The 21,205-nt window shown below is 43.5% G+C and overlaps 1 protein-coding gene across 1 annotated transcript; it reads right to left on the bottom strand.

Annotated features, from left to right (window-relative positions):
* Positions 1–1,522: 1,522 nt before the first annotated feature.
* Positions 1,523–18,464, bottom strand: tmem150b (transmembrane protein 150B; the record flags this gene model as incomplete). Its single annotated transcript, XM_084329105.1, has 6 exons — positions 1,523–1,725; positions 2,814–2,991; positions 6,176–6,303; positions 6,796–6,863; positions 7,707–7,766; positions 18,400–18,464. 6 exons carry the CDS (start codon positions 18,462–18,464, stop codon positions 1,523–1,525), a joined length of 702 nt encoding a protein of 233 aa, XP_084185231.1.
* Positions 18,465–21,205: the final 2,741 nt, after the last annotated feature.

Consider the following 21,205-nt stretch of genomic DNA (forward strand, 5'->3'; position numbering starts at 1 on the left):
AGAAATGGTAGAAACTGAAAAAAAGAAATATATATATTTAGCATTCAGGAGCTGAAAAGCTCAATTCTGCTGCTTTTGTTGCTAGTGTGTTGAGCGTTCGCCCTCTTACCTTTGCTTCAACCAGTTCTCAAATGAACCACTTGTGATGACAAGTGTGTGTGTGGAAAACTAAAGTCCACATCAAGTAGTCAGGAGGACTCAGGAGTCGAATCTAGAATCTTCTGATCCGTAGTCAAGCACATTATCCATTGCACCACTGCTTTATATTCGGCACAATAAATGAAGAGGCCCTAAAAATCCCAGTATGTTCTATCATACATTTCTAGACTACATTCTTTCAAAGATTTCAAACTCAATAAAAGATTGCACATTCATTTCTATCAAAAGGTGGAAAACAATAGGTTTCTCCTCGTCAAAATCAAGGCTTTAATGATAATCACTAGGGAACAAAATCCCTTAATTTTACACCTCAATGACCCCTTGAAATAACCTTATGAAATAAGTATTAAGGGAAATTAGGAAATAAATCAAGTAGATTTGTTCATGGAATATGGAAAATCAAGGCACAAAAATATATAAAAACAAAACAAAAACATTTACCCTTATAAACCAATTACAACCGCCCCCTTCATTTACCCTGCCATTATGCTACTGATTAAGGTGTTTAACCCCTGACTGAAATTAAGGCATGTTTAAGGTGTCTGCAATGTTTCAAGTACCCCTTTATTTTTATGAACGGGTGTTAAGGTTAAGACATATCTTATGTCCTTTTTAAGGGATGATTGTTCCATTGTGAATAGCAAAGAAAAAAACATACGTTAGTAATGGCAAATTGAATGACAACATACAGATCGTCAAATATGTCATTTAGCATCTGTCTTGCTTTGGGTTCAAATAGATGCTAACTTGTGTGCTCTCATTTACTTAGTGTAGCCTCCTACAACAAGAGTAACAGAACTCTCTTAAGAGCTTTCCCATACCGGGAGTAGAACCCGGGCCGCCTGGGTGAAAACCAGGAATCCTGACTGCAGACCATATGGGAATTGTTCATAGGACATTGGCACACATTCGATACCATCCCTTTCCCTTCATATCCCAACTTAAACAGCTAAACTATGGGTGTATGGGTTGTGTAGAGTCCCAGGTTCAATTTCCGGGCACGGTACTTCCGGCTTGGTCAGACGTTCCTACGAACACAATTGGCAGTGGACACGGGTGGGATGCCAGTGGCGTATGAGTCAGTTGGGGCGCCTGTTCAGCAGGGAGGTGATCTGGCAGAGATAGTGTGAACCTCCGTGCGCGTTATGCTCTTCCAGTGAAATTCCTCACTCTCAGATGAATAGAAGCGGCTGGCGACTCCACATGTATTGGAGGAGGCATGTGGTAGGCTACACCCTGTCAAGACCAACAGTAGGGGAGCACAACGACCAGGAGGGAATTGGCATAACGACTAAATTGGAGGGAAATGGGAGAAACTGAAAATACATTGTGTATGTCTGTGTGCATGCGTTCATCTCTATCATCATGCTGCTACTCCCCCGTTCCTTTCCTCCATGGCTTGGATCTGGCTCTTGCTGAGGACGTTTTTCTGAACAGTGAGCTGATGGCAGTCGATATGTCTGAACTCTACAGCGAACAGGCCGAACAGAACGAAGAACAGCATGACCAGGGCCCACTCACAGATAGCAGCACCATTACGGAAGCCGGTGTTATGGAGGACCGCCACTAGGGGGGAGGGGAGTCAAGGAACACGACACACAAAGTAGTATTGTATCAGATATAGTATAGATCTGACACCAGGCTAAGATAGAGTATTGTATCAGATAATAAGTGTGACATGCCAGAAACTAAGCAAAGTGACTTGTTTGGCTGTATTTGTAACACACAGAAGCCTGTTAAAACTATCTAATGGAGAAAGTTTTATTATATCTCAATCCTTTTTGTCCTATGACCATAAACGGATGGTATAAGTCTTTTGGATTGAGTCTGTACTCGTTTCCAAGTCCTAATACTAAAGGTTTAGGACTTGGAATTGGTACCATCATCATTCCATACCTAATGTATCGTTTATAATGTTTACCCCTTTCTTTACATTTGTGGAAAAGGTATACACAAGCATATAGACGGGTATCTCGTTCACGTTAGACTCAGTGTGTGCGCATCAAGGAGGCAAAAAGGAATGTAATCCTGTTCAGAACAACGGGGCAGACTACAATATATTTGCATTTGTTAGCCATGCTAGCGATCTAAACAATCAATCCATGCCAAAGGATGTGTAAAAAGTTGGCTAAATGACAGCCAGCTGTTTTTGTTTGAAACATCTTTTAGTCAGGGGAGTTTCTCCATAAAGCCCCGTTGTACCTTTTAGTGCAGCAACTGGTGCAGGTAGGGGGCAACTCGGTCATGTGATTCAGTGGGTATTTCTGATTGGCTCAAACATGGTATGTTTATAAACAAGAAACCTGTGTACATCCAAACAAATAAATGCTAGGTGCTGTACAGGAGAATACCTGAAAAAGTTAAAGCTACCTCCCATAAACATTTACTGGCAGGTTACCACATCCGGCTGGAAGCTATAGCCTAACTTAGCACAAATGAATGGAAGCGGATACGCTTGCACAGAGAGGAAATTGGTGTCTATCTTCTTGTCTAACTCTGGAGAAGATGGTAAGCGTATTCCCCACAATGTTGGCGTGTTCCTTTATTGAAACAGTGCCTAGAATCGTCTCTTGATGACAAACATGATAAACACTGATCAAAGACATGCAGGATAAAACAGGTGATTGTGGTGAAGTGTGGTATTGGAAGGATACTGACGAGGACCAGCACGGTACAGAAGCTGCAGCAGATGGCTCTGGTCGGGCCCACCCAGCGCCTGTCCTGGGATGGCTCAGCACGGTAGGTCAGCCACAGCTGGACCCAGAAGTAGGCCAGCCCTATGAAGAAGGCCAAGAACGCTCCCAGTAGGTGGACCCCCATTATAACAGATTGCTGAGGAAGGAGGTTGGAGAATAAGGGGGCTTGAAACGATCCTTTTGGAATTAGGGTTTCAAGCACGAAGTGCGGAAAGTAATCCCTATTGTTTTTGTGTGAATTTATTTTTTATAATTTTATAATTATAATTTATCATTTTAATATTAAAGGGGAACTATCTTATAAATGGCCTTTTTGAGTGTTTAGCATTGTTTCCTAGCTATGTGAACTTATATTAATATGATCTATGTCTCAAAATTCTCATATTGGCGCATTCTTCCAATTCTCCTCTCACAATATTCACCCTCACTGAACTGAGTCATTTGAAAATGTGCCTATGTGATGTCATAAAGACACCGCTGCATGTTAATGTTCAGGCGGCGGGGAAGTGGCGCAGTGGTTTAGGAGCCCAGGCTCAAAACAGCTCGAGATCTTGAGGTAGAAAAATGCTGTTTTTGAGGACTTGATTAGAAATACAAAACAATGAATAAAAAAATATATATATTACAGAGGTGTTCCATAGACTCACAGGAATTGTGTAAAAGTGCCCAAATAGTGAAAGAAATAGTAAAATAGTTCCCCTTTAAAGGTCAAACGTTTGAACTTTGAAAGGTCAGACCTCCTATGCCATAAGTGCTATTTACACAAAACTTGGTAGTTGGTACAGACATCCATCTATAATCTACAAATTTGCCTCAAAGAACCATAAAGTCCGCCATATTGGATTTTCCGCCATCTTGGATTTAATGTAAAACACATTTTAGACATCTCCTCCTAAACCGTAGGTCCGATTACTCCCAAATGTGCTGTGGATCCTTATTGGATGAAGCTTATTAACGTTAGCATAATGATTGTTTATATCTTTTTTTAAGATATTAACCAATTCACTTCAAAAAGGCGTGGCTAAGTGCATACATAGATGCAAGTCCACAACTGTTTGGCCAATCATCACCACATTTGCAGGGTATGTCCAGATAGCGTCTATGCCTTCTACAACGCTGTTCGGTTTCCGGGTTCCTCTGATTGGCCACTAAGCCCATGTGACCCTACGCTAGCACGCCCCCCTTATCGCCCTCAGTTATTGCGTACGCCCGCGCATGCGCATGAGCCGCGACAAGCTCCTTCAATGACATAGCTCTCATATTTGCGAATGCATAAACTATATCTTAAATTATGTGTCTAATATGGCCGTCGCTTATCAATGACTTGTTTTGTTTACATCAGGGTGAACGCTGTTGCATTCGCAAATATGAGAGCCAGCAATATGCAGCTCCAGGTAACCTAATTTATACCGTAATGAATCATTAAAAAAATATACTGTTAACTGGAATATGTTGTTTCTTTACACATATGTTGGATTATGTAATTGGTTTGTCATGGCAAACCAATAAAAAATCGCTACTTTACATCAGGGTGAACGCTGTTACGCTGCCACCACCCACTTCAATGACAGAGCTCTCATATTTGCGAATGCATAAACTATATCTTAAATTATGTGTCTAATATGGCCGTCGCTTATCAATGACTTGTTTTGTTTACATCAGGGTGAACGCTGTTGCATTCGCAAATATGAGAGCTCTGTCAATTGATAAGCGACGGCCATATTAGACACATAGCCATAATTTAAGATATAGTTTATGCATTCGCAAATATGAGAGCTCTGTCATTGAAGAGGGTGGTGGCACGCAACAGCGTTCACCCTGATGTAAACAAAACAAGTCATTGATAAGCGACGGCCATATTAGACACATAGCCATAATTTAAAGGGGAACTATCTTATAAATGGCCTTTTTGAGTGTTTAGCATTGTTTCCTAGCTATGTGAACTTATATTAATATGATCTATGTCTCTAATTCTCATATTGGCGCATTCTTCCAAAATCTCCTCTCACAATATTCACCCTCACTGAACTGAGTCATCTGAAAATGTGATGATTTGTGATGTCAGAAAGACACAGCTGCATGATAATGTGGCTGTGTGGCATCAGGCTCATGATGAGCTGCACACAGTGGTTGGAGCCCAGCCTCAAAACGGCTCGAGATCTTGAGGTAGAAAAATGCTGTTTTTGAGGACTTGATTAGAAATACAAAACAATCAATAATAAAAAAAATATATATTACAGAGGTGTTCCATAGACTCACAGGAATTGTGTAAAAGTGCCCAAATAGTGAAAGAAATAGTAAAATAGTTCCCCTTTAAGATATAGTTTATGCATTCGCAAATATGAGAGCTATGTCATTGAAGGAGCTTGTCGCGGCTCATGCGCGGGCGTAGGCGATAACTGAGGGCGATAAGGGGGGCGTGCTAGCGTAGGGTCACGTGGGCTTAGTGGCCAATCAGAGGAACCCGGAAACCGAACAGCGTTGTAGAAGGCATAGACGCGTCCAGATAAGTACCCAAAACATATCCTGCAAGTCCCATTCAAATGGACCACTAGGGGGCAGTACAAATGTACAAAATGTGCATGGAATAACACAACTTGGATTATATGTCAACGTTTTCTTATCCAAACATTACAAAACTTGCAGGACATGTTTCATAACACCATGTGTGTGAACTTCTTTTGCAATCCTAATGATCAATATTGGCTTGAAACCGGCAGATGGCCGCTTGCACACACACACACACACACACACATACACACACACATATAGTTGTGTAGTATATATATACCATATGTATAATATATAATTAGAGTTCTGTATTATCCTATATTTTAACACAAAGATGCAAAAGGTGTATGTTTTTCAGGATTCCAACTTGGAATTCTAATGACATCATATTATGTATTGCTAATGGTTGGTTCAGACAAACGGGTCCGGGGACAACGGCCCTTGAAGGGGTCCCGGGCAATATCACTATATCATCATTGACAAGAAGTTATCACAATGATACAATGACTATTTTCATCAAAGGTTCCATTAGCCCCTTGTATCTCCACACACAGTGCGCTATACACATTACAATGGAAGTGCGTTGCTAGGGAACCGATTGGGCCCACGTTTATTTCCACTGTGACAGGAAATACACTTGGGCCCAATTACAATATTTATGTAGTCAAACTGAAAATGTGGCAAAAAGGTCTATACACAATAACTGAATTCTGTACTAAAACATATCTAAAAGCAAAGTCCTGGGGGTCATAGACATGCCTGAGGGAGGTGATGAAGTGTGTGACCTGGACAATGAGGACAGAACCGACCTGGAAGTTTCCAAGGATGGAGATTCCTATGGCAGAGATGAAGCCCAATACGATGCTGGTGATGTTGGCCTTACCGTGACCACCATAGTCTCTGACCTGCTGAAACCGGATCACCACGACCCACAGGGCTGAGAGAGAGAGAGAGAGAGAGAGAGAGAGAGAGAGAGAGAGAGAGAGAGAGAGAGAGAGAGAGAGAGAGAGAGAGAGAGAGAGAGAGAGAGAGAGAGAGCGAGGGGGGGGGGAGAGATGGGAGAGAGAGAGAGAGAGTGAAAGAGAGAGGGGGAGAGATGGAGAGAGAGAAAGAGAGAGAGAATGTACTGTAGAGTAGACAGACAGACAAATGAAAAGTCTGACAACTTTGCAGACAATTTACAGTAATAGTATGAATTATTTTCCAAGCAGGTACAGTGTATTCTACTCAGACAGGACATGTGTTTACAGCAGTAGTATGAATTATTTTCTAAGCAGGTACTGTATACTCTACTCAGACACAACATGTGTTTACAGTAGTATGACTTATTTTCTAAACAGATTGTTGAGTGGATGTGTGATAAACGATGATTGAATAAAATATTCTAAAAAGTATAATAATGGCATAGAGTAATCTCTGTGTTCTTTACCTAAGACAGAGCAGATGTTGCAGACCTGGGCAAACAGGCAGCTCTGAGGGTTATAAGTGCCACATTCACTGTAGAGAAAGAAATATATTTTCATTATTCTTCCTTTTAAAATAAATGTATTTGTCATGCTTCCTGTAAAAAACCCATAATCACACCAGTGGGGCCTTTCACAGAATGTTTTCCCATTTGCAGTTGCTATGTGTTGATATAATATATAATGAATATATAATATTAAATATATAAATATCATAAAATAAAGAAAACTATAATAATAATAATAATAATAATAATAATAATAATAATAATAATAATAATAATAATAATAATAATAATAATAATAATAATAATAATAATAATAATAATAATAATAATAATAATAATAATAATAATAATAATAATAATAATAATACATAAATAATATATTTCATAACTATATATATATATATATATATATATATATATATAGATAATGAGAAATATATCAACAGAAATATCATCATTTGGTGTCTTATTACTGGATCTTGTAAACAAGTGGAACAGTAAGTAATGTGCACTGCACAAAAATCTGCCATTTTCTTTTGATTACAAAAAATTACAATGATTACAGGCAGCCATTTGATTTGATTTTATCTTTATTTATCTAGAACACAACAAACATACACATCACAGTAAAGACAAAATGTAAACATAAACAAATTAGTCCGTCTTCATCCACAGAAAATATCAAATAAGAATGAGTTTGAGGGCAGAAACAGCTTATCTAGTCTTACATAATCATAACATTTATAAAATGAAGGGTTAGCCGTCTGTAGTGTGGTAGTGAAAGGGTTAAATGAATCATGCCATGCCGTTTTCCACCATAGCAATACATGTATGTATATTTCACAAGGAAGCGACACAGACATACATACCTGATATAAGGAAATCCTGTGGTTAGATTGACTGACCCGTTTGATACAGCTATGCCAAACCTGATGGGGAAAACATGGTTGTCAGTAGTGTGGCCCATAGTGCTGCAGTGATAATATGCCTACATCAGTTCTTCAGAGAAAAACAATCATCATACACATGTACAACAAGTCAGCAGGAAGGATACAACTCTGGCAGCTAAGGGTAAGTAACATTGTTTGTCAAACAGTGTTGAACTTGAGTGCTACAGTATGTGCATATACGAGGCTATACATTTTCACGAGTGCAAATATTTTTATACAATTAAAAAAAATTACTTAGGGCTAGATCCACAAAGAATGGATTGCACGGAGCAAGTTGCACCCTTACTTACAATTCATTATGAATTGAAAATGGGGGACCCTAAACTCTTTCTCTGGTCTGCATCCCCTTAACAATTGTGTGTATTGAGCCGTACTGTATTGTACCCATTCTGCAATCTGTTCATAAAACTTTCATTCAATCAATCAATCTGCATCGGTCGTTTTCCAGAAGCTGGTTTGGTAAGAAGTCTTGGCTAACTGCATGTAGTGAAAGCAATGCTTTATTTTGCTTTCCATGCCTGCTTTTTAAAACGATGGGGACTGATACAACATGCCCATGGACTGTTACTGGAGTAAAGGATATGAAACACTTATTATTATTTTCTTTGTGGATTAAGGCTTGTGGACAGATGAATGTCTCACCCCCTTCAACTCTTCTGATGGTAAGTCATATGTTTAATCTATGCAAGCCAGCCTTGGCTCTTTTAACAATATGCAAAATATGCTGTATTCATACTGAAGTTATTTTTGGTATATACTGTATACTAGGTCTGATCCTTTGCAGTTTCTTCTAATTTGTGTAGCGCTTGAGATTCCACATGACGTACATGATTGATGCTGTGAGAGAGAGAGAGAGAGAGAGAGAGAGAGAGAGAGAGAGAGAGAGAGAGAGAGAGAGAGAGAGAGAGAGAGAGAGAGAGAGAGAGAGAGAGATTTGAGATCGGGGTGTGCATGTTTGTGTAGGCGCTATTGGAAACCTGGCTGCATGGACTGTGATCATATATTGATCGATGGCAATGGTGATAGTTGTACTGTAACTGTACCTACTTAAATATTCGTACGCTTGTGGTTTCACCGACGCTCTGACGCACACAGTAGGCTACTCAGTGTGTGGTTTCGCGATGCGTGCGCACGCGCGTGTTTGTGTGCGGTGTGACATTGTGATACCTCGGTACATGTAAATTTTTGGTATTGACCCCCCTGGAGAAAAATTCACCAGCCGCCACTGAGTAGTAGTAGTAGTAGTAATAGTAGTAGTAGTAGCAGCAGCATTATGAATTGAAAATGGGGGACCCTGATGTAAACAAGACGAAAGTCTTTCTCTGGTCTGCATCCCCTTAACAAGTGTGTGAGGGGGGGGAACAGATGGTGGAGGTAAACGGTACCCTATCCCCCCCACTCACAGTGAGCTGTGGTGTTCCACAAGGAAGCATACTAGGACCGCTACTGTTCCTAATTTATGCAAATGACATGTCGTCAGCTTGTGACTGCAACTTGTTCCTGTTTGCGGACGACTCAGCCCTGCTGGTCTCTGACAAGAACAAGTTACAGGTTGAAAAAACCCTCAGCTCGGAACTAGGCAAAATCTGCATATGGCTCGCTGATAACAAACTATCATTACACATGGGCAAAACAGAGTCCATTCTCTTCGGTTCAAATAACAAACTCAGCAAGACCGACGGCTTCTCAGTTACAGTGGGTGACAATATTGTCACAAGGAAAGATGAAATTACCTACCTGGGTTCCATCCTAGAGGCTAATCTCTCCTGTGACAAAATGGCATCCAATGTAATAAAAAAAGTCAACCAAGGAAACGCCTCTCTGGTAAACAAGAATACCCTGAAGACTCTGGCAGGAGCACTCATTCAAGGGTACTACGACTATGCTTGCACCTCATGGTACCAAAGCACCTCAAAGGCGCTAAAAACAAAATTACAAACATCTCAAAACAAACTGGTCAGACTACTGCTTGACCTTACTCCTAGAACCCACCTCACCCCTGCCCACTTTGACAACCTAGGATGGCTTAGAGTAGACCAGTGGTTCCCAAAGTCGGGGTCGCGACCCAAAGGTGGGCCGCGAGCAGCCACGGGAGGGCCGCGAGATGAGTTAAAAAAATAAAAATAAAAAATCCAATTATCTTTTTTTTGTCAGGCCACTGAACTTAGAAGCAGGCCAGGACAGTGTTTCTAGTTGTATTCTAAAATTCTATTCTATTGTATTCTAAAATGTGACTATATGGTTTTATATTAACACTTTGGTTGCCTAAGGTTAAATTAATGATATACCATAGATTGCCAGCGCTATTTGTCTATGGAGAAAGTCCCCTTCTTTGCAGGGCTATAACTTTTTAAATTCTATTGCTACATTGCCATTATTAGGGCCCATTCAAAGTCCTATATGTATTGTTCATTGTGTAGCAACGTTAAACTTTTTCATTCACATATTCATAGTAAAGTATGGTCTAATGTATAAGTATGTTTTCATCTCTTTCTGCAGCTTTCTCCAGAACGTGATATATAGCCCCAAATGCATTATATTGATGATGAAATACAGTTTGATGGCAATCAGCGAGATATAAAAAATTCCAACTAGACGTACTTCAAGAAGTTACATCACGTCATCTGATGTTGACCGGATGGGCGAGGGGGGCGTTTATAATTCCGTGGGCAGCGTTATCCTTCCCTCCCTCAGATATCCACGTCTCTGAGCGGATCTCGGCCTGTCTGTCCGACATCTCCGCCTGGATGACGACCAACCACCTCAAACTGAACCTAAGCAAAACAGAATTGCTCCACCTGCCGGCCAAATCCTCCCCCCTGACCGACCTTTCCATCACAGTCGAGAATGCAGCTGTGACCGCGTCCCCGACCGCCAAGAACCTTGGTGTTGTCCTCGACGACCAGTTGAACTTCTCTGCTCACATCGCAGCGACAACCAGAACCTGCCGATTCCTCCTGAGCAACGTCAGAAGGATACGCCCCTTCCTGACAAAAGAAGCCACCCAACTCCTCGTCCAATCAACAGTCATCTCCCGCCTCGACTACTGCAACGCACTGCTCGCTGGCCTCCCGGCCACTGCCACTAAGCCTCTTCAACTCATTCAGAACGCAGCGGCCCGCCTGATCTCAAACCTACCGAAGTCGGCCCATGTCACCCCACTTCTTAGGGACCTGCACTGGCTCCCCATTGCTGCACGAATCCGCTTCAAGGCCCTTGACCTAGCATACCGTGCGGCAAAGGGAACTGCTCCCGCCTACCTCCGGTCAATGGTCTCTAACTACACACCCTCAAGACCCCTACGCTCTGCATCTTCTGGCCGCCTCAGACCTACTCCTATCCAAGCTCCGGGAGGGTCATCAAAGAGAAGTCGCCTATTCTCAGTCCTTGCCCCACAATGGTGGAATGAACTACCCACCCCAGTTAGGACAGCCGAAACACGTCCAATCTTTCGCCGTCGACTAAAGACTCACTTCTTCAACCATTATCTGAATTAAAAAAAAAAAAAAAAAAAAAAAAAAAATCTAACCCTAACTAACCATACTGTCATGCACTTGTCCTAATAAACTAACCTACACTGTAGCACTCAACACTTTGATGAACATTGTTACTCAGCTGATAGAGTTGTGCTCTTCCTGATGGCTTGTCGTACAGAACTTGTAAGTCGCTTTGGATAAAAGCGTCAGCTAAATGACTAAATGTAAATGTAAATGTTATACCAATCATCTAATGTGGGTCAAATGTTGATAATAGCAGTTAGTATCGAAGACGGTAACGTTACACGCTGAAACTCACCCCAGTCTCCGCGCGCCGTTGGGCGATCATCGTAGAGTAGAAATCTTATCATTATGGGATATATTTTTACCCGGTCCATCTCCAGCTTGTATAATGGTATATACGTCCAAATCATGTTGTTTATCGAGTTATTGCCAATCGATCACTGTGTAGCGTGACGAGCCAGAGTCCCATGACCTATAGCGAGCGCCCGGAAGTACTACGGACGTCTAGCGCAACCTCTATGCCACATCCTGTTTGGCGATTGCGCCGATCGGCCACCAGATGGCGCTCCTGAACCGCCAGAGAGCTCAGTGGGTCCTGCTGGTGGATCTCAGGCCAGAGGAGGGGACATATGAATCCGATCGCAGATTTTTGAAATATTGATATAAGGACGACGTAACGCGTCCTCCGGCAACTTTAACATGGCCAGCAAAGACGTCTAAAGACGGTTCCCGGCACCCAAAGTGTTAACTTAATAAATAAACAAAAACGAAAAATCTACTTATTTCAACGAACATTTCAAACTAAATTACAGATTATGCACATAAAACGCTGAAAACAACCGAAGCAACAATAGTATTTTAATGAGGCTATTATTATTATTATTATTATTATTATTATTATTATTATTATTATTATTATTATTATTATTATTATTATTATTATTATTATTATTATTATTATTATTATTATTATTATTATTATTATTATTATTATTATTATTATTATTATTATTATCATTATTATTTTGCAACAAGTTAGCCCTCTCATAAATAGCACATATAAATGAATAACTAACTTGAACTAACTTAATAGGATTGAAGTGATATTTGGCTTAAAAAATCGGTCGCCTGGCAAAAAAAATAAAAAAGAAAAGCCTGACGATGTGCATTGGGCCGCGGCTCTCTGACGCCTTATTTTCTGGGTCCCGGCCTGAAAAGTTTGGGAACCCCTGGAGTAGACGACAGAGTACAGCAACTTGCAATGGGCCTGGTCTACAAGATACACTACACGACCAAGGTACCCATGTACATGTCAAAATACTTCCCAAAGGTCAGTGAATACCACGATCACAACACCAGAGGGAGCTCCACAAATCATGTTAAACCCAGATTCGGCTCAAACAAGGGACTAAACACGTTTCGCAATTATGCCACATCAATGTGGAACGCCCTACCCAAAACTGTAAAGGAATGTGAATCACTACCCACTTTCAAAAGCACTCTCAAGGGACACCTACGGGAGACTGCAATTCGAAACTGGCCCCTGTAAATGTCCTAACCCAACCCCCTCCAATGTACAGTAATTTACCTAGTATGGTTGTCAATATTCCAATGTACAATTGTGCTTGTTTGTACAATGTGTCCCCCCCCCCCCCCCCCCAATGTACAGTTTTGCTTGTTTATACAGTGTTTCTCCCCCCCCCAACCACCTCTAATGTAAATTACCCAGTATGGTTGTCAATATCCCAATGTACCCAACCCCCCCCACACAACCCCACCCAACCTCCTCCAATGTACAGTTTCTACGTCAAATGTATATACTCCCTTTTCTTGACTCTTTTTGTATCACAAACAGTACTGTATTTGCAAATCTGGTATGTCATAAATGTATAGATGTAGCAGTACTGTCTATCTGTATGTCATGTATGTCATATATGTCCTGATGAATTGAAAATGGGGGACCCTGATGTAAACAAGACGAAAGACTTTCTCTGGTCTGCATCCCCTTAACAATTGTGTATTGAGCTGTACTGTATTGTACCCATTCTGCAATCTGTTAATAAAGTTTTCAATCAATCAATCAATCATGTATTGAGCCGTACTGTATTGTACCCATTCTGCAATCTGTTAATAAAGTTTTCAATCAATCAATCAATCAATCAATCAATCAATCAATCAATCAATCAATCAATCAATCAATCAAGCAATCAATCAAGCAATCAATCAAGAAGCAGTAGCAGTAGTAGCAGTAATAGTAGTAGTAGTAGCAGCAACAGTAAGAGTAGTAGTAGCAGCAGTAGCAGTGGTAGGAGTGGGGTCATCCCTATGTTCCCCGGGTGCATCTATACTTTCCACAACAAATTTGTGTTTCCGCGTTCAAGTTTTGCGCTCTGATTGGCCAGGTCATGTGACATGTGCGCCAATCGTGGGATGGCAAGTTCTGCGCCTATTTCCGGGTCGAACAGCCTGCAAACTACCTAACGCCTAGTTTATCACTGGTTAAGCTTAGGCGACTCTTTCGCAGTTGGTTAAGGTTAGAGTTTAGAATCAGGGCAGGCGTTCTATCGCCATGCTCTAAGACAAACTCTAACCTTAACCAACTTCGAAAGAGCCCCTAAGCTTAACCATCTAAAAACTTGGGGTCCCACGATTGGGCGTACATGTCACATGACCTGGCCAATCAGAGACGCGGAAACACGACTTTGTTGTGGAAAGTATTCAGGCTCCCCGGGTCCTATGTTCCCCGGGTCCTATGTTCCCCGGTTGATTGATTGATTGATTGATTGATTGAAAATCTTATTAATTTTTATTATTTTATTAATTATTAATGTCCGCCTTGTTTCGAACTGGTTAAGCTTAGGCCCTCTTTCGAAGTTGGTTAAGGTTAGAGTTTGGAATCAGGGCTGGTGGTCTGACTATCTATCGCTACCGAGGAACATAGGACCCGGGGAACATAGACATGCTCCCGTAGGAGTAGCAGCAGTAGTAGTAGTAGTAGTAGTAGTAGCAGCAGCAACAGTAGTAGTAGTAGTAGTAGTAGTAGTAGTAGTAGTAGTAGTAGTAGTAGTAATAGGTAGTAGTAGTAGTAGTAGTAGTAGTAGTAGTAGTAGTAGTAGTAGTAGTAGTAGGTAGTAGTAGTAGCAGCAGCAGCAACAGTAGTAGTAGTAGTAGTAGTAGTAGTAGTAGTAGTAGTAGTAGTAGTAGTAGTAGTAGTAGTAGTAGTAGTAGTAGTAGTAGATGGCGCGACCCCGGTCAGTCGCCTTTAGTTTAGCTCCGCGACGATTGTGCACATTTTTAGCTATTATGTTTGTTTTTTCTACTTTTTTTATTAAAACATCACTGGCGGGTATGTCATACGACCGCCAGACACTTATGGACCTAAACTCCGGACTCAAAGGGGAGTTGGGAGACACTTTATGCCCAGAATGGCTAACAGAAATCAAGCGGGAGAACGACAACAAAGGAAACGGCAGAAAGAAGCATAGAGGTAGACGAGGCGGTATCAGACTTAGATTAAAAAGATCTGCTTACCGTCCAGCAATTCCATCCATCTTTCTGGCGAATGCACGTTCGTTGGAGGGAAGGATGGACGACTTGAGAGCGAGGGTCAGATTCCAACGGGAGATGAGAGACGTTAACATCATGTGTTTCACTGAAACATGGCTCAAGCCAGCGACGCCGGACAACAGCGTCTCTCCATCGGACAATTTCACCGTCCTGAGAGCAGATCGCACGGCAGCCTCTGGGAAGAGCATCGGAGGTGGGGTCTGCATCCTCACGAACAATCTCTGGGTTAATCCCAAGGAAGTACATGTCCTCTCAAGTTCATGCTCCCCAGATATGGAACATCTCCAAATCCTGTGCCGCCCGTACCACCTACCCCGTGAGTTTACCGCGGTCATTATATCCGTCGTGTATATTCACCCACAGGCAAATACTGGCAAAGCGCTGGTGGAATTACACGACCACATCAACAAACAGCAGATCAAGCACCCGGAAGCCGCGACGATAGTGACTGGTGACTTCAACCAGGCAAATCTGAAAAAAGTGATGCCGACCTTTTTTCAGCACATCGCCTGCTCCACAAGAGGGGGGAACACACTCGACCACTGTTACACCCCGTTCAGAGCTGCCTACAAGGCTGTAGCGGCTCCGCCACTGATGGGCTCTGTAAGCGCGAGCGATCACGACTCCATTTTTTTAATCCCAGCATACAAACAAAGATCGCGTGACGTCGTCGTGTCACGTGAGACAAAAAAGTGGTCTGACGAATCAGAGGCCGCGCTCCGTGACGCGTTCGAGGATACAGACTGGGACATGTTTAAAGGAAGCGCCAGTGACGTCAGCGAGTACGCTGATACCGTTGTGAGTTACATAGCAACAGTGGTGGACGGCATTGTCCTCACAAAGAAGGCGCGGGTTTTCCCAAACCAGAAACCTTGGGTGGACAGCACTATAAGAACAGCCCTAAACTCACGCACCACGGCTTATAACCTGGGCAGAGAGTCAGGAAATATGGAAGAGTACAAGGCTTCAGTCTACACTCTGCGCAAGGCTGTTAAACTTGCTAAGAGGACATATGCTGAGAAACTGGAGACACAAATGGCACAAAACGACACAAGAGGCTTGTGGAGGGGACTGAAGACAATAACTGACTACAAAGTCAGCGCCCCCTCAATGGGGAGCGACGACGCCTCTCTCGCGGACAAACTCAACTCCTTCTACGCTCGGTTCGGTGTAGACAGTGTCGCCGCTAGCCCTCTGGCTAGTGACGTCACTGGCGCACCGGCTGTTGTGGAGGGGGGGGGGCAACCGCGGGGGGGCGGGGGCGCTCTCTCGTTGTCGGAACACAGTGTGAGAAGAGCATTTATGCAGGTGAACACCAGGAAGGCTGCAGGCCCAGATGGTATAACAGGACGCATACTTAAGTCCTGTGCAAACCAGCTTGCCCCGGTGTTCACCGCCATATTTAATCAATCCCTGGCGGAGTCAGTAGTCCCTGCCTGCTTCAAGATGTCTACCATCATCCCTGTACCGAAGAAACCCTCCCCAACATGTCCAAATGATTACAGACCGGTGGCACTCACCTCTGTGGTCATGAAATGTTTCGAGAGGCTGGTCAAGGACCACATTTGTGCCTCTCTCCCCAGTGATATGGACCCTATGCAATTTGCATACAGGACAAACAGGTCCACTGATGACGCGGTCTCCCAGGTACTGCACAGCACTCTCTCCCACCTTGACCGTCAGAAGGGGGGCTATGTGAGACTGTTGTTCATTGACTACAGCTCAGCGTTCAACACCATAGTCCCCACCAGACTGGTGGACAAGCTGATCGAGCTAGGCCTGAGCTCCGCCCTGAGCGCCTGGGTACTGGACTTTCTGAGTGAAAGACCCCAGGCGGTCAGGGTGGGGGGTCAGACCTCCAACACCATCACCCTGAGCATCGGGTCCCCCCAGGGCTGTGTTCTAAGCCCCCTGCTGTACTCACTCTACACACACGACTGTGTGGCCAAGTTCAGCTCCAACTCCATAGTGAAGTTCGCCGACGACACGGTGGTGGTGGGGCTGATCTCGGACAACGACGAGAAGGCCTACCGAGAGGAGGTTGAGGTACTGGAACGTTGGTGCCAGGACAACAGCCTGCTCCTGAACATTGGTAAAACCAAGGAGCTGATCGTGGATTATAGGAGAGGACAGCAGAAGACACACACACCACTGATGATTAACGGGGCTACCGTGGACAGGGTGAGCAGCTTCAAGTACCTGGGGGTCCACATCTCAGAGGACCTGACATGGTCAACACACATAGACACAGTAGTAAAGAAAGCGAAGCAGCGCCTCTACCACCTGAGACAGTTAAGGAAGTTCAGAGTATCGGGGAAGATACTCCAGTCCTTCTACTCAGGAGCTGTAGAGAGCATCTTGACCGGAAACATCACTGCCTGGTATGGGAACAGCACGGCACAGGACAAGAAGGCCCTACAGAGAGTGGTGCGCTCAGCCGAGACTCTATACAACAAGAGGTGCAAATCCAGAGCCTGCAGGATAATGAAAGACCCCCACAACCCCAATAACAGCCTGTTCCAGCTGCTGAGGTCAGGCAGACGCCTGCGAACCCCAGCTACTAGGACGGAGAGACTTAGGCTAAGCTTCTTCCCCCAGGCCATCAGAGCCTTGAACAATGAACATTGAGAGACACAGAAACTGAACTATCCACACACAAGCACACACAAGCACATACACGACACGCACGCTGAGCACGCTCACACACTAGCAGCCACTTTAACACTCATGCCGCACACACGCACACTTATGGCCAGAGGAAAGGCCACTTTAAAGTAGTATAACATCAGGAACAGTGTATTGCACTACTAAAGCTACCTAGCATGTCCTATATGCTCTGTAAATACTAATGTACAGTTACCGAGATGGCACACCATGTACCTGTTTATTGCACTGTTTTATTGGATTCTATTAATATGTTGTACCACTGTATTTCTATTGGATTCTATTATATGTTGTACCACTGTATTGCACATCGTCGCGGGCAAGACCAGCCGCATTTCATTGTATACCTGTATGCCGTGACAATTAAAACTCTTGACTTGACTTGACTTGAGTAGTAGTAGTAGTAGTAGCAGCAGCAACAGTAGTAGTAGTAGTAGTAGTAGTAGTAGTAGTAGTAGTAGTAGTAGTAGTAGTAGTAGTAGTAGTAGTAGCAGTAGCAGTAGTAGTAGCAGCAGTGACAGTAGTAGTAGGAGCAGTAGGAGTAGCAGTAGCAGCAATAGCAGTAGTAGTAATAGCAGTAGCAGCGGTAGTGGTAGTAGTAGCAGTAGAAGCAGCAACAACCACAGTGCAGTAGTAGACCATTTTAATTATCCCTTGTGGGGAAATATTGTCTTGCAGATAAACATACTAAAAGGAAAAACACACTTCAACAAACCACACAATGCAATAAATACAATACTGACAGAACAACATATAAGTCATGAGATACAGGGCTGAAGTTAAAGTGAAAAGTACACATTTTCTTGGACTAATATGAGATTGAGATTAACTATACAGTAAATGTAAAAGTGATTGAGTCGAGGAGGAGGTCATGTACTCACACTGTCCATATCCCAAAAGTGCCGAAGACACCGAGGCAGACAGGAAGCAATGCCCACAACCACATGTTAGTGACAGCTGGTCCACCTGGGGAGGGTACAGGAAGCAACGCCCACAACCACATGTTAGTGACAGGGTACCTAGCAACGCTCACAACCTCATGTTAGTGACAGGGTACCTAGCAACGTCCACAACCACATGTTAGTGACAGGGTACCTAGCAACGCCCACAACCACATGTTAGTGACAGGGTAACTAGCAACGCTCACAACCATGTTAGTGACAGGGTACCTAGCAACGTCCACTACCACATGTTAGTGACAGGGTACCGTAGGGGAGGGTCCAACACCCCATGTTAGTGACAGGGTACCTTAGGGGAGGGTCCACAACCCCATGTTAGTGACAGGGTACCTTAACGCCCACAACCACATGTTAGTGACAGGGTACCTTAACGGCTGGTCCACAACCACATGTTAGTGACAGGGTACCTTAATGGCTGGTCCACAACTACATGTTAGTGACAGGGTACCTTAATGGCTGGTCCACAACTACATGTTAGTGACAGGGTACCTTAGCGGCTGGTCCACAACTACATGTTAGTGACAGGGTACCTTAGGGGAGGGTCCACAACCACATGTTAGTGACAGGGTACCTTAACGGCTGGTCCACAACCACATGTTAGTGACAGGGTACCTTAGCGGCTGGTCCATAACCACATGTTAGTGACAGGGTACCTTAACGGCTTGTCCACCTGGGGAGAGTACAGTAAGTTACACCCCTGGAACCACACAAACCATATCCTTCCTACTGTCCACAAGTAATACAAAAAATACAATAAGTAGACATATAGTCATAGATATAAGGCTGGAGGAAAACAGCTATAAGTAAGATAAGATAAGATATTCCTTTATTGATCCCCTTGGGGAAATTCAGGCATCATAGCAGCATGGGGGGGGGGGGTACAGGTAGTAAAAACACCACAAGCAGTGTAAACAAATAAGTCAATATAATTTACTATCTAACTAACGGAAATATACAGTATTCACATTATCACATAAGGTGCAGTATGCATATGGTAGTGTTATAATTTGAGGATGAGAGTGAGTTTAACCCATAGCACCGCTACTCATCCCCGCCCTTCGTGACTGTGCTTCACGGTACCATCCGTTACAACACATGTTCAAGTACCCAAACACGCTTCTCCAATGTATATATATCAAATAGATCACGCTGTATTATCGTTCACACAGATGAATGCAAGCAAGCAGCACGAGAATTGCTATTCTGGAATAGTATGGAACTGTACATCATCCACAAGCACAAGGAATGAACCCCACGTTTTCTTGAACATGGATGAAGAACCTTTCAGAGTACATCTTATCTTTTCTAATTTGATAAAGTATAGTATGTCTCTAATCCAGTGAAGGTGAGAGGGGGGAGCAGCGGACTTCCATTTAAACAGAATCAGCCGCCTGGCCAGTAGAGTGGTAAATGCCACAACGTGTGCTTTGAAAGTGATAGTGATAGAGGGAGAATTCTTGAAATAAATCTACTGATAGGAGCCACTTATCAAGATTTCTTCTCTCTTAACAGGTGCAATGAAATGTTTTGGACGAGAGAACAGGTCAGCTCAGCAGTAAGAACATTAGACACATTAGAGCACTAGTCATATAAAGGTAAAATAAAGTCAAATAGATAAATAACAACAAATGGTAACATTTGGAATGGAATAAATATACTGTACATATATAATTATAATTTGTAAAAGTAAAGATAAAATCGAGGAAGAGAACATAATAAATGAGAAGAGGAGGGAAGAGAAGAGAAGAGAAGAGTTATGGTTTGTAAAGCGACCCCAATAGCACGACACAGACAGGTATTCAGAGTTTAGCCAAAAACAAGGGCATGATTTATTTACACACAAAAAGCGGCACTGACCCTTTAAGGGTGAAATACACTAGAGTCCAAGAAACAACAAAAATGCAGCGCTGTCCCTTTAAAGGGTGAACAAAAAGTACACATGAGATTCTTCTTGAGTCCATGAATGAAAACGAAAGTTCGGAGTCTGGTCTCGTACAGACTCACCAGAACGCTGCCGACGGGCAACACAGCAAACAGGGGGTCCAAGGGGAACGGAGTGAGAACATAGGCATCCTCCCAACCAGAACGCTGCCGACGGGCAACGCAGCAAACAGGGGGTCCAAGGGGAACGGAGTGAGAACACGGGCATCCTCCCGTGGAACAATAGAGAACAATGACGAGGAACGAGGTCCACGAAGGGGGAGTAGGGCAGTAGCTGGCACGACGTCTCACCCCAGAGACGCGGCGGTAGATGGTAGTAACAGATGGCACGACGTCTCCCAGTGAGAACATAGGAAATCCACCCGTGGGATTATAGAGAGCGAAGACGATGGCTCACCAGGAGCGCGGCGGTTGATGGTAGCATACAGAACGACCTGGCAATGAGTGGAAGGCAACCAGCAGTACTAATAGTCTCCCGACGAGCTGATTGCCAACCACACACAGGTGCGTGAGGTAGAATGTTCGGCACGCCCCCTCGTTGGGCAGCATGCAGTCCTTACCCAGCCCTCACAGTACCCCCCCCTCCACGGGAGCCACCTGGCAACCAGCCAGGGCTGCAGGGGTGGGGGGGGGATTTTCAGAGAGCGGGGCAGGGGACATGACTTAGCAACACACAAAAATGGAGGCCATGCTAGCAGGGGAAGCTACACATACAGTGGGGCTAGCAGAGGGACAGGGTAGCTGCCAGGGCATAACTAGCTACAGGGCCTATGCTAGCTGTAACGCT

The sequence above is a fragment of the Notolepis coatsorum genome (genome assembly GCF_963971535.1).
Source record: "Notolepis coatsorum genome assembly, chromosome: 14".
Lineage (NCBI taxonomy): Eukaryota > Metazoa > Chordata > Actinopteri > Aulopiformes > Paralepididae > Notolepis > Notolepis coatsorum.